General features: G+C 46.0%; 1 protein-coding gene across 2 annotated transcripts in view; it reads right to left on the bottom strand.

Moving 5' to 3' along the window:
* Positions 1–14,282, bottom strand: part of LOC146005544 (uncharacterized) — a 39,733-nt gene that overhangs the window by 11,593 nt on the left and 13,858 nt on the right. For both annotated transcript variants that reach the window (XM_083144807.1, XM_083144808.1), the window contains exon 5: positions 13,427–13,480. In XM_083144807.1, coding sequence (XP_083000933.1) covers positions 13,427–13,480 — 54 coding nt within the window. The remainder of the gene's footprint in view (positions 1–13,426; positions 13,481–14,282) is intronic.

Genomic DNA, 14,282 nt, shown 5'->3' with positions numbered 1-14,282 from the left:
CGGATTTCGAAGCCTTCCTCAAACCCCTGTCCACTTGCGATCCCGACCCCGAAGTTTCTTCCACCACCCCTTACCAACTCCACGAGGCCTCGAGTTATGCCTACGTTGTGGTGCGACGAGACCAGCACATCGCCCCCGAGCCCTACGTGTACCGTGGCCCCGACGCAGCCAAACACTTCCTCGAGAGGATGGTTGTCGAGGCCAACGAGATAGGGAAGGTACTGTTAGCCCCCAAGTCTATGCTCCCACTGTCCCCCGACGATCAACGTAGACACGACGAGGCCATCGCTTGCCCTGTCTGCGTCAAGGAGTACACCGCCAACAACCGTAAAGTCCAACACCACGATCACTTTAACGGTAGGTATGTTGGTCCTTGGTGCAACGGATGCAACCTCATGGCCCGGGACCCGCGATTTATCCCTGTGTTTTTCACAATGGCTCGGGATACGACTTCCACCACCTCGTCAAGCATCTTGGGTACGACCACATGCGAATCAACGTCCTGGCGCAGAACGAGGAGCGTTACATTAGCTTGAGCAAGTGGGTGCGAATCCCAGGATCACACTCTACCGTCGAGCTTCGCTTCCTCGACTCCCTGAGGTTCCTCCCGGCCAGCCTCGATGCTCTCGCAGGGAAGCTTAGCGACGAGCAAATGCTCATTACCTCCGGAAACTTTCCGAACTTGGACGCCGGCCTCTTCAAGCGTAAGGGGATCTATCCCTACGAATACATCACAGACCCTTCCAAGTTCGAAGAGACGTCGCTACCTCCCCAGGCGAAGTTCTACAGTCAGCTACGCGGCTCGAACATCACCGACGAAGAATATCACCATGCCCAGTCTATGTGGCGCGAGCTGGGCTGTCGAACTCTCGGGGACTACCACGACGCCTACCTCAGACTTGATGTGACGCTCCTCGCCGACGTGTTCCAGACGTTCCGTGCGACCGCAATGAAGATCTACCAGCTGGACCCTGCCTACTTCTACAGTCTCCCCGGACTGGCGTGGTCAGCCATGTTTCTGGTGACGAAGATCGAGCTGGAGCTTCTTTCGGACGTGGACATGGTGCTGTTTGTGGAACGTGCCGTGCGGGGTGGAATGGTCCAGGTGTCGCAGCGACACTCGCACGCCAACAATCACCACATGGCCACCGGCTACGACCCCTCACAACCGTCCAGCTACATCATGTACACGGACGTCAATAACCTCTACGGATACTCCATGATGCAGCCACTCCCCTTTAGAGGCTTCGAGTGGGCTGACCCCTCCAACTTCGACATCGAAAGCTTCGACGATTCGGAACATGGGTTCTTCGCCGAGGTGGACCTTGAGTTCTCCGAGAAGCTGCAGGATTTGTTCAGCGATCTTCCCCCTGCACCCGAGTTCAAGTGTCCACCCGATTCCAACCAGAAGAAGCTCGTCATGGATTTCGAGCCCAAGAAGAATTACGTCCTGCACTACCAGAATCTCCGGTGGTTGATGCAGCGAGGGGTCGCGGTCCACGCAGTTCACCACATCCTCAAGTTCGAGCATTCTCCGTGGTTGCGTCCATATATTAAAGTCAACACCAAACACCGCACCGCAGCCACGTCCGAGCTTGATAAGGATTTCTTCAAGCTTATGAACAATGCGGTGTTCGGGAAAACCATGGAGAATGTACGGAATTGTGTAGATGTGAGGCTAATATCAAACAAAGCACAATGTCGCAGGCTCGTAGCAAACCTGTTATTCAAATCGAGGACTATTTATAATGAACAGCTTGCTCTGGTGCATATGAGGAAGAGCGAGGTGAAGCTCAACAAGCCAATTTATGTTGGCGCCTCAGTATTAGACCTGAGCAAGCTGCACATGTTTCAAATATATTATGGGAAACTACGCCCGCACTATAACGACAATATCAGCCTACTCTACACGGACACGGACAGCTTGGTGTACCACGTTCGCACGGACGACGCGTACGGGGATATAGCCACAGTTCCATCTTTGGTTAACCTCTTCGACACCTCGGGCTATCCCCAGCAAAACAAGTATGGTATCCTGGCCCGCAACAAAAAATTGCCTGGCAAACTCAAAGACGAGAAGGACGGTGATGTAATTCTCGAGTTTGCAGGTCTTCGCGCCAAGGCCTATGCCATCAAAGCCGAGGGCAGCGTTACCAAGAAGGCCAAGGGTGTCGGCAGACAGGTGGTTCGGGAGCATCTCACATTCGAGGACTTCGTCGATTGCCTCAAGACCAGGTCGTCGGTTCTAAGAGCAGAACAGCGCATCCAGAGCGTCGACCATGTGTTGACCACAAACAAAGTTAGAAAAATTGCGCTGGATCCCGATGACGATAAGAGGTGCGTCCTCGAGTGTGGTATTCACACATTGCCGTGGGGGCACTATCGCTTAGCAGAAAGCAAAACCTGCAACATATGTCCATCTTCAACAGAAGATTCATAAAAATAAAACAAAACAAAAAAAAACACTTTGACTGTCATTACAAAAAAAACTTTGACCGTATTCTTAAATAACCAGCATGCCTATGAATTTGTTCGTTTCAAAAAACAGATCATTATGGAAACCATACCAGATCATGAAGTCTTACCTTTCGTGTTACCTAAACTCAACGGTCTGTTGGTCATTCACCTCAACAGCATTTGGACGAAACTGAATGACGATGTGGGCAAGATGTTTTATGTTTTTAATAACAATTTACATTTCTACGAAATTCCGATCGACGGGAAACTTCAAATCACCGTGAATCCGGAAAACGCAGGCGAAATCAAAATTTCTACCGGCAAGAACATTTTTCGAATCAAGCACGACAAGATGCTTTCTAACATTACGTACGATGTGTCTGCAGGAGATTATTTTTACATGGAACTCCTCGGAGATTACGACAAACTTATTCCTCTCTTCGTAGAATTACGAATCGTCTATCATATTATAAATAACCGTTAACCAAAAATGCCTAACGACATTTTCGGCAACACCAAGCGTGTAGACCACGCAGAAGAGATTCTCATGTTGGACATTCGAGTTAAGAAGTTGAGGACCGATTTGATCGCTTTGCAGGAAACCTTAAACAAAAGTTTAGAGTCGGAAATCGCTACGCTCCAAACGCAATGTCTCGACCCCATTCTGAAAATCGATTCCGAACTGAAGACGCTGATAAAAAATTATGTCGACGTACCTTCTTACGACAACGTTCAAAATATACAGTTGAGCGTGGATTCGCTTCAAAATGATTTGGCCAAATTACAGCAATTTCAATCGAAAAATGAAGATTTGGAAAAATTGAAACTCGAAATCGAAGAACGAACTTCCGCAATAGAAAAGAATTTCTCTGAACTTCAAACCGTCGTGAACGATATAGACGCAGAACGCTTACATGTCGTCGTTTCCAAATTACAAGAAGAATTCACCAGCACGTTGGAAGAAATTAAATCCAAGTTGCAGACTTTGGAAGATACAATAACGAACCTACCATCGTCGGACGAACTGCAGGTCATCGGTAAAAGCGTCGCGAACATAAAAATTCAATTGGAGGCCTATCAAGATTTCGAACACATTCAAACCACCATCGCTACGCTTCAGGCGTCCTTGGAATTGATCAACGAAGAAATTAAAAATATTCACGCTGAAGCGAGAGCGTTGACGAGCATTCAAGACACGTTGAGCACGGTTCAGCAGAAGATGGAATATTTAGAAAATTTGAAAGTCGAATCCAATCTTGCTCATTTTCATCACGTACTGGACAACATACAGGGTGACTTGGAATCGTTACGGACAAGCGTACCTTCGAGCGAAGATTTGGAAAAATTGAAAACGGCGGTGACGGCACTATCCGAATCGAGCGACATCAAAAGTTCATTGAGCGATCTCGAGAGTAGGGTGGCCAATCTCCCCACCTCCAAAGAATTGCACGTTTTGAAAAGAAACATATCTCGAATGCTGAAACGACTAGAAACGGAAACGGCGAACGTGGAAGAGATTCGGGGCGAAATTAGTTCGCTGGTGTCGACGCTGCCCACTTCGCAGAGCGTCGCCGACCTTCACACGCAGTTTACAGAGATGCGAAGGATCGTGAACGATCTTACCGAGAAGAGCTCGAAATTGAATCAAGTCGAGAACCTTCAGAACATCGTCGTCAACATCAGAGATCAAGTCGGAGTGCTGGAATCCACGCAGGAATCGACGCTGGCCTCTTTCGGTGCCAAGTTGCAAGAACTCAACGAAAACTACAAGCAGTTGAACGTGGAAGTGAAAATCAAACCGTCGTTTTCTGCCGTAACGGATACCATAGTCGAGCATTTGCTGCCCATCGAAAATAAACTCGGACAAGTTCACAGTAATCTGCTCGGCGTCGACACTAAATTCGCTAAACTGCATTTTCTGCAAGCCATCGAAATCAACAGCGTACCCAATCAACAGAGAATCTCCACGTTCGTCGAAGGTAACAAACTGTACATGTTGCATCCTTATCATCCGTACTACAAGTTTCTCCTCGATGGCACGATTCAGATAAACGAATTTTCGTACTGGTCTCACGGTAGAAAAGCTAGCGTTCCTACCATGACTTTGATATCGAATCGTGGTGTCCAGAAAGCAGGAAACATTCCTCTGGCACGTTGGAACGAAACGCGCAACATATATGAAATACACGAAGACGAAGATCTTACCGTTTTCGACGTGAGTGCCGGCGATAAGCTGATCATTCAAAACACGAGCGAAGTGCCACCCTCTTTGAATCCCATCACGCTTGTGCTTCTCTTGAAACGTAATCTCTAAAAAAATGTCTAGGCAAGCCATCGTCGAAGAATTGCATAAACCTGCACGCCGTAACTACGAACGTTTGGCTGTGGTAACCAAGGGCATCGACGACCTCTGGCAAAGTGACCTCGTGGAGATGAGTAGCGGCAACTTGAAAAACGTGCATAAATTGAACAAGGGCAACAAGTACCTTCTCACCGTCATAGACACGTTTTCGAAATTCGCATGGGCTCTACCTTTGAAGGCGAAAACGGGAACGTGCGTCACGGAAGCATTCAAGACAATTTTTCGCGAAAGCGGTGGCAGACGACCACGGTTTCTGCAAACGGACAACGGTAAAGAATTTTACAACGCCGTATTCCAAAAGTTTATTCAAAAACATGACATTCAACATTATTCGACCTTCAGTCACATCAAAGCCAGCATCGTGGAAAGATTCAATCGAACCTTGAAAACTCACATGTGGAAACGATTCACGCTTCGGGGAAATTACAAATGGGTCGACATCCTGCCGGAACTCGTCGACACCTATAATGATACGGTACACAGAACGATAGGCATGAAGCCAGCCGACGTTACCAAGTCCGACGAGCAGCGTTTAATTTCTACCGTTTACTGTCCAAAGTACACACCCACGACAAAAAAAGCTAAATACAAAATTGGAGACCGGGTGAGGATCAGCAAATTCAACGCACCTTCGAGAAGGGATTCACAAAAAATTGGAGCACGGAACTCTTTACGGTGGTTCGAGTTTTACCTGGAAACCGACACACGTATATAATAAAAGATAGTAGCGGCGAGATTTTGAAAGGAAGATTTTACGAAGAGGAACTCTCTAAAACGAAACACCCCGACACGTACCTCATCGAGAAAGTATTGCGTAGGAAAGGTGACAAACTGTTTGTCAAATGGCTGGGACTTCCGGAAAAGAGTTGGATCGACGCGGACGAAGTGATCTTGTGAGTACGTGGAACGTGGTGAAGCGTCTACCGGATCCGGAAAGTCAAACGAGAAAAAAAAAGAACGGCGAGTTGCTTCCCGACAACATCCGCTGTCTGATCGTAGGTCCTTCGGGGTGTGGGAAAACGACACTGCTCGTGGACAATTTTCTCCTCGCACCGAATTGGTTAGATTGGAAGAACAGGCACCTGTACGTGTTCTCGAAAAGTTTGGAGCAATCCAAATACCAGCAACTGATGAAACTGTACGATGGTCTGGACATTGCAACGTTCGCCTCGGAAATAAAACCACTCGACGATTGTCGTGAAAATTCAGTCGTCGTGTTCGACGACGCCATCCTGGAAAATCAAAATGAAATTCGCAACTTTTTCACGCAAGGTCGTCACAAAGAAATGGATTGCTTTTACCTAGCTCAAACGTTTTCCAAAATTCCAAAACAGTTACTACGCGACAACGCTAATTTCATATGTTTGTTTCGTCAAGATCACACCAACCTCAAGCATGCGTACGATGACTACGTAGGCGGAGACATGAACTACAATCAATTTTCGGAAGGCTGCTCTTCTTGCTGGAACAGTGACGATTTCGGATTCGCTACGATCGACATGACGAGGAAACCCAACGACGGAAAATACAGAAACAAAATCAACGACTTTCTAAACGTTGCAACGTTGTGAGAAACGACGTATATAAATAACGTCATGACGAAACGGAAAATCGAAGACGAAAATCTCAAGCTTCGCGATTACCTCGCGAAACGCTTCAAAGGTTGGAAATCCGAGAATCGCGGATTCTACGAAGAGAAGAAACGTCAGGATCAACCTGTGATCGATGCCATCAGCGGTCTAGGTAAAGAAATTAAAAGTGTCACGGAACAAAATAAAAATTTGATCAACGAACTCGTACCGCTCGCAGCTAAAAGTTACGCCGTACCCACGCCCATTTCGAGCATTCCTTCGACGCCGTTCGAACTGAAGGATGCACCGGCACGACGTCGAGCCATAGGTAGCACGTCGTCGTCTTCGGATAAAATCGAGTTGGGACCTTTGGCACGAGACTACCTGAGCACGGGGAAATTCGACAAGGATGAAGTGTTCGGATTGTATCCCAGCATGGAAACCAGCGAAGGCGGCGGTGTGGTGTGGAAGATTGGGAAATCGAAGGTGACCTTCGAAGGCAACGACATTAAAGTCAATTTAGGCGACAAGGATAGTTGGACCAGGTATCCGGGTACGGTGGGACTGTGGGAACTCGTCGCCAAAAAGCAGCCGAAAGATTACACCGACGAAGATTACCAAAGTTACAAGGAAATTCTGATCATGACGAATGCCTTGTACCAGAACAACGACGCCTCGCAGAATAGGGTGAAATCGAGCAGTGATGAGAAGTACAGGAATCTCATCAAACCGATTTGGAATCAGGTCAAAACAGGCAGCGGCGTCAAACGCTACAACACGTTACCCAAAGAATTCGTTTGGGTGGACGACGTTAGGAAACTCGTGGACCGATTGTTGGTGATAGCCGGCGAAGAGAATGCAGGCAATCGTAATTTCTACAACGAGAAGGTTGGCATCGTGGACATGATCAGCACGAAACTTTCCAACTTCATCGTGAACGACGACAAGGGCATAGGTTACCTGATCAAAATCATCAACACGCTGCCTCCGAGATTCTGGAACGTGGCCGAAGGAAAGGGACTCGTGAACGACATCATCAACAAGTTACCTTTCGAGATGCATCTACCTGGCTACCAGTACTGCGGACCGGGTACCAAACTCGAGAAAAGATTGGAGAGAGGAGACAAGGGTGTGAATCCGTTGGACGCGGCATGCAAAGATCACGACATCGCCTACAACACCACGCAGACGGATCTGGATGCACGTCACGAAGCAGACAGAAAGTTAGAGCACGCAGCTTTCGAAAGGTTCGTGAGCAGAGACGCATCGCTGGGTGAACGGGTCGCCGCACTGGGTACCACCATCGCCATGAACACGAAACAAAAATTGGGGTGGGGTATATAAATAACATACCGTAAAAAAACTACACAAGAAAAAATCTCAGAATATATATATAAATAACATACCGTGAAAATAACACATAGAGCATCAACATGAAGCCCAAGGGTGTCGTGTACCAGATACCATATTCGAATCTAAAAAATCTAGGTACCCTCGATGGGTTACTCACCAAGAAACAGCGCGAGAAGAAACGTTCTTGCTTGTCGAAAGGACATGGAATGAAATTGCTGCTCAGCACACCTCAATTGAGACGCTTGCAGCGTTCGCGGAAACAGCAAAAGATCGGAGGTTTCATATTCAGCATCCCGGCCATCCTGGCAGCATTGGGGGCCGTGGGAAGTTTGGCCGGCGGAAGTGCCGCCATCGCGAAAACCGTCATCGACTCGAAGAAGAACAAGGCCGAGTTGGAAGAACAGAAACGTCACAACCTGGCCATGGAGAAGAAAAAAGGAAAGGGCATGATGAAGAAATTTAAAAAAAAGAAACAACAGCACTCACCAACCGAGACATTGAATCTCTGATCGAACCGTTACAAATCAAACACTTCAGAGGAGTTTTCATGTCCGACTCGTTACCTTCAAGCGTCAAAAGAAGAGAATGCGGAGTAGTCAACTTGGACGGTCAAGAAAATCCAGGCACGCATTGGATATGTTACCACAAAAATGATGATAAAGCATTCGTTTTCGATTCTTTCGGAGGTGTTCCACCTACAAATTTAATTCATTATCTGAAAACGAGCAAAACCTCTATATACTACAACGACGAACGCATTCAAAATTTCGGAGACGTGAACTGCGGTCATCTCTGCCTCTCCATGCTCGCGTTTCTCTCTAAAATAAATAACCCTACGATCGAGGATTTCCAGAAAGCATTGTGGAACCTCAAACAGCATCACTAGGATGGGCGTGTTCCATCTTACGAGCGAATCTTCGATCTTGAAACTCACGCTGCACGACGACATCGTCTATCCTAAATCCGTGGCTCTGCGTGCATTCTACAGCATGTACCTCATACCTAACGTCACGCAGCACAACAACAAAATTAGCGTCGGAAGCGAACACATCGTCGTCACGCCAGGACAATACAATCTTTCCACTTTGCAAGCTCAATTACCCAAAGGCACATACCTTTCTCAAAATTCGGTCACGCACAGAGTGGAAATCCTATCCGCGACGGAGACCGTGGACCTGGGCACCATGGGAGAACTTTTAGGTTTCGAGAACAACACCAAACTCGAAGCTGGTATCAAGCACGTGGCAACCAACATTCCTAAATTCTTGGCCATAGAGACTCTGAACATACACTGTAACGTGGCGGAAGGCATGATCACGAAATCTTCGGACGGATTGTTAGGAAGTCACAAGCAGACGGGAATTATAGCCACTTTCAAACCAAGTTCCGAGTTCATGGAACCGGTCATCTACACACCCTCTTCGCCGATCTATTTTCCAGTATGTCGCAACCGCATAGACGACATAGAGTTGGTGGTGACGAACGAGAAAGGAGACTTGGTGGATTTCGCAGGTGCCACTACGACGGCCATCGTGGAGATCAACGTATAATAAATAACCATACATAGTGAAAATGGAGCAAATCGAAAGTTACGAATTGCAATCTTTCCCTCCCAACCGTCGCACGTTCGCCAATCTGAACGAAGCGAACAGGGAGATCGAATACGACGTGGACGTAGGCGACGGGTTCATTCATCCTCACAGAGCGGACCTCTACCTTCAATTCGACGTGGTGAAGAAGGAAAACGGAGACGCGTTTCCCGCAGCAGCAAACTTGATACTCATGGACAACTTCGTGCCTCATCTGTTCTCGCAGGTGGAGGTGAGGAAACACAACACCGTCATCGACAGAATAGATTATCCAGGCATCACGTCGACGGCAGTGGGAACGTTGAAATTATCCAAAACGGACGCAGCGTACTACCAGGCCGGGGGATTCGAAGCCGGGACCAAAATATCGACGAGAAGTCACACGGTGCTCTTTCCCATGCGTCTGCTGCCTGGTTTCTTCTCGGACTACAAGGAGATCATGTGGAAGGGAGGACTGAGGATCACGTTTCGAAGAGCGGCCAACGACAACGACGCACTGATGCGATACGCTACTTTGGGTCCGGACGGCACCACGCCGATAGCCAACACTTTACCCGAAGCGGCGAAATGCGTCATCCGAAGCATGGAATTGAGAATGCCGGTGGTGGAATACGAAACGAACTACGCCCTCAAGTACAAAGCGGAGATCTTGAAAAGTCCGCAGGTGCCGATTCACTTTCACGGTTACCAGTGCGTGCAGAAGATGGCGTCGGGAAGTCACATGGAATTCGACGTGACGACGCAGTTCAACAACATACAGTTCGACATGCCAGATTTCGTCGTAGTGCTTTTTCAGACCGGGAGGGACAAGAATCAGGAAAAAGATTCCAGCAAGTTCGACGACTGCAAGATCAAGAACGTTTATCTGAAGAATGGACGCAACGAAGTGTTCCCGCGCGAGAATTACAACCTCGACGTGACCAAAAACGATTACCTCAAACTTTACGAAGCGTTCTCGGCTTACAAACGCGTGACCGAGGGAAGCGTGGACATGTACTACACGTCCAGCGAGTTCAAAGCACGGAGACCCATGACCGTCATCAACACATCTAAGAGAAAGAAGGTTGTGGTCAACGATCGAACCAACATCAAGGTCGTCTGTGAGTTCCACGATATCTTGCCCGAGGATACCCTATGCAGTGTCATCCTGATTGCAGAGAAGTCCTTCGCCTACGACGTGAAGAACGAGAGGGTCACAGAGCAGTTTTAACAAGTTTTTTAACATCTTTTCTTGCACAATAAGAAATTTTTTGTACTAGCACAATCAGTTACAATAGCACAATACGAATTTCACTAGTTCAGATCAGTTACAAATATCAATTTTATTAGTTATCAGTTACAATATCTTTTTTTTGCACTATAGCACGAGACAATCAGAATTTGCACAAAATTTGTTGTTGTTTTTACACGTGAAAATTAACAATAAAATTTCTTTTTTTATCGTTTCAGATGCTGTCGAAACATCAAAAACACATACACACACTAGAAAAAAAAAGCATGCAACTTTATTTGTAACACACATATTATAATATTATAATAAACATAATTATTTTTATCTATATCTCACAATAAAACTCTATATCCAAAAATATCACAACATCAAATAACACTAGAGTCGTTAGTACACGTTGCATGCATTACGGAGGTCCTCTGTAGAGTTTCATGGAAGTTTGAGAAAAAAAAACACGTGAAACTCTACAGAGGTGCGGTTGTAGATAACCGCAGCCGTTAGAAAACCTTTACTTTTTTGGCTGTGCACCACGCACCCTGGCGAGGTTATAGGGGCCAGGTATCCTAAAAAACAACAATTATTATTTGTTTGTTTGCGTCACAATACATACGCGCGCGCGCGTGTGTGGCAAATCGTTCTCTTGAGAGAGGTTTACAAAAGTCACGATATATAAACATTGGCCTCTCTCTTTTTTTTTTTTTTTTGGGACTTGGAAAAAATTTACAATAAGATGCATTCGCTCACCACTGTTGCCAGCCATAAATCTCTCTCTCTCTTCATCTTACAGCAAAGTTGGCATCTCTATTTTTTTTTAGTTGTAAGTGGGTTGCCAACACACTCTAGTTAATAATGCTACATATTATACGCACACACGCACACACATACTATATTACCATCCACCCATCTCTCTCTCTTTTACGGCAGTGCGTGTTTGTTGCCGGCTCTCCTTGTTTAGTGTGTGTAGGTTGGCAAAAATTGCTTTATGCACTGTAAGGCAAGCCTCAAGCAAAGTTGCCAGCTCCTTGCTTTAGGTTAGGTTAGACCAAGAAAAAAAAAGCTGTAGGTGGGTGTTGGCAGCTGTCGGTTGTTTAACTCTTCCCTCTCTCTCTCCTCTCTCTTTTTTGTAAAAGGCTATGGCAAAAATACCAGTAGGTTGGCAACCTTGCTTTATGCACTGTAAGGCAAGTCTTAAGTAAGGTTGCCAGCTCCTTGCTTTAGGTTAGGTTAGACCAAGAAAAAAAAAGGCTGTAGGTGGGTGTTGGCAGCTGTCGGTTGTTTAACTCTTCCCTCTCTCTCTCCTCTCTCTTTTTTGTAAAAGGCTATGGCAAAAATACCAGTAGGTTGGCAACTTTGCTTTATGCACTGTAAGGCAAGCCTCAAGCAAGGTTGCCAGCTTCTTGCTTTATGCACTGTAAGGCAAGCCTCAAGCAAGGTTGCCAGCTCCTTGCTTTAGGCTAGGTTAGACCCAAAAAAAAACCTTGGTGATTTTTTCGAGTAAAATATTGGCAACACTGCAAGAAAATAGGGCTTATGCCTTACAAGAGCAAACCATTAAGGCAAGCCTCAAGCAAGATTGCCAGCTCCTTGCTTTAGGCTAGGTTAGACCCAAAAAAAACCTTGGTGATTTTTTCGAGTAAGCAGCTGGCAACACTGCCAGAAAATGGGGCTCATGCCTTACGAGAGAAATCCATTAAGGCGAGCCCCACCGAGCCCCATTTTCGGTTTCTCAACCGGGTTGATTGCACTACTTTCGTATACTCCTACACTCTGTCCCGGCAATCTCTGGAGCAAACGAACCAAAACATGTCATCTGTGCAAGGCCTCGAGCAATGAATGCGTGAGAGGGGATGTGAGTGCATGGGGGAGACCACGGTTGCAGCTACCGTTTGCTGCAGCGCGAACTGTTTTGTTCCTCTCACTCGTTTCCTCCTCTTCTCTACCGTCATGCGCGGCCTTGCTCTACTGATTCCAGACACAGACTACACATGATTCTATGTTTGCTAGCAGGCATTCGTTTAGTGTCGTCTTGAATACCGACTGGTGCTGCCATCTACACACGTGATTCTGAACCCTTACGTTGTTAGGTTAGGCGAGTCAAGCTTGGTACTCTTATGTTGGCAACCTGATTTCTTATGAGTTGGCAACCTGATTTCCTATGAGTTGGCAACTTGATTTCCTATGAGTTGGCAACCTGATTTCTTATGAGTTGGCAACCTGATTTCTTATGAGTTGGCAACTTGATTTCCTATGAGTTGGCAACCTGATTTCTTATGAGTTGGCAACCTGATTTCCTATGTGTTGGCAACTTGATTTCCTATGAGCTGTCCCTATATGCTTTCAACAACTGATCACGTGGTATGTGATACCAACACGACGCCCCTTCGAGTCTCGAGTAAAAATACGGTTATAGTCTGTGCCGAAGACAACATTAAATGAGGAATGCCCGATCGGTTCTTGTTTTCACGTATTTTTTTCTTATAATATTATTGGGCGAGAAATCTCAAATTTTAACACCTTCCAAAAATATCAATATTTAAAATTCCATAGTACGCTGGGCATCAGCCAGTTTTGATTTAAACTGCTTTCTCTGTTTACTTTCTCCAAGCCTAAAATTCAGTTTCACTTTGAACATTCTGCCGGACTTCTTAATGCTTCCATTAAACTTGCAGAAACTGTTAATAATTCGTTCTAGTGTGAAATAAGGTAGAGCATTATGGTGATAAGTATCGTTAGTTTATTTTAATATTTTTGACAAGTTATGAATTTGATGCTAGATGTCCTACCTTTCCTGATGCAGATTTATATTAGTAACAAGCAATTCTGAATAACAATAGGCTACATAATAAATTATTACAATACTTACTGGCTTTAGCCATCATTTCATGAAATTCATAGAGTTTGTCCAGGATAATTTGAACTGAAACAAAATAATACCTCTTTATATCAACTTTCACTTTACCACTAAAAAATTCAAAACGAAAATTAATAATGCAAAATGTTGTTACACTTGAGTTCCATACATAGTAACGTCGTCTGCAAAATACGAGTTGCAAGAAGCATCACAAATCACCAACTGAATTACCATGTTTCTCCCCTCAAGAGTGTGGATTTGATGTTTTTGAGCTAGTCTCACCTTCCGTGGTCGAACAGTAGATGTTTAGACATTATCCACATATATTCTGTCCCGAATTTCTCTGGAGCAAGCGAACGAGACGGCTCTACCAATGAACACGTGAGAGGGAATGGGATAGCGTGCAGGGGGATAACAACTGCTGTTACCAGCCTTCGCAGCAGCGTGTGCTGCTTCGCTCTGCTCACTCGATTTCGGCCCTTCTCTGCCACTATGCTCGGCCATGCTCCACAGATTCCTGGGACAGAGTATAATAGCCTCTGGATTCAAACGATTTCAAAATGTAGCTATATGCACATTATCAACAAAGGCATGCTCTCAGTGAAACACATTTTTTTTGGAGTTGGTGTTTTAAGTCCACTTTGTGCACAGTAAGGCTATTCGGGACTGGACCTACAGTTTAAAATGGATTCCGAACCACTGTGTGCCTCCTCCGGGTATCGAAACCGGGACCCCTTGATTACAAGGCAACGGCGCTACCACTGCGCCATCGGTGAGGCCCTCTCAGTGAACAGAATAACTGGTTGAATCTGACTGACGCGGGCGATGTATCGTAGCAAGGGGTGGGCGAAGTGGGTGACCGGCCAGG

The sequence above is a fragment of the Lepisma saccharinum genome, chromosome 23, assembly GCF_977018435.1.
Source record: "Lepisma saccharinum chromosome 23, izLepSacc3.1, whole genome shotgun sequence".
Taxonomy (NCBI): Eukaryota; Metazoa; Arthropoda; class Insecta; order Zygentoma; family Lepismatidae; genus Lepisma; species Lepisma saccharinum.
Note: the sequence above shows the minus strand (reverse complement) of the source record. Positions and strands in the feature narration are given on the sequence as shown.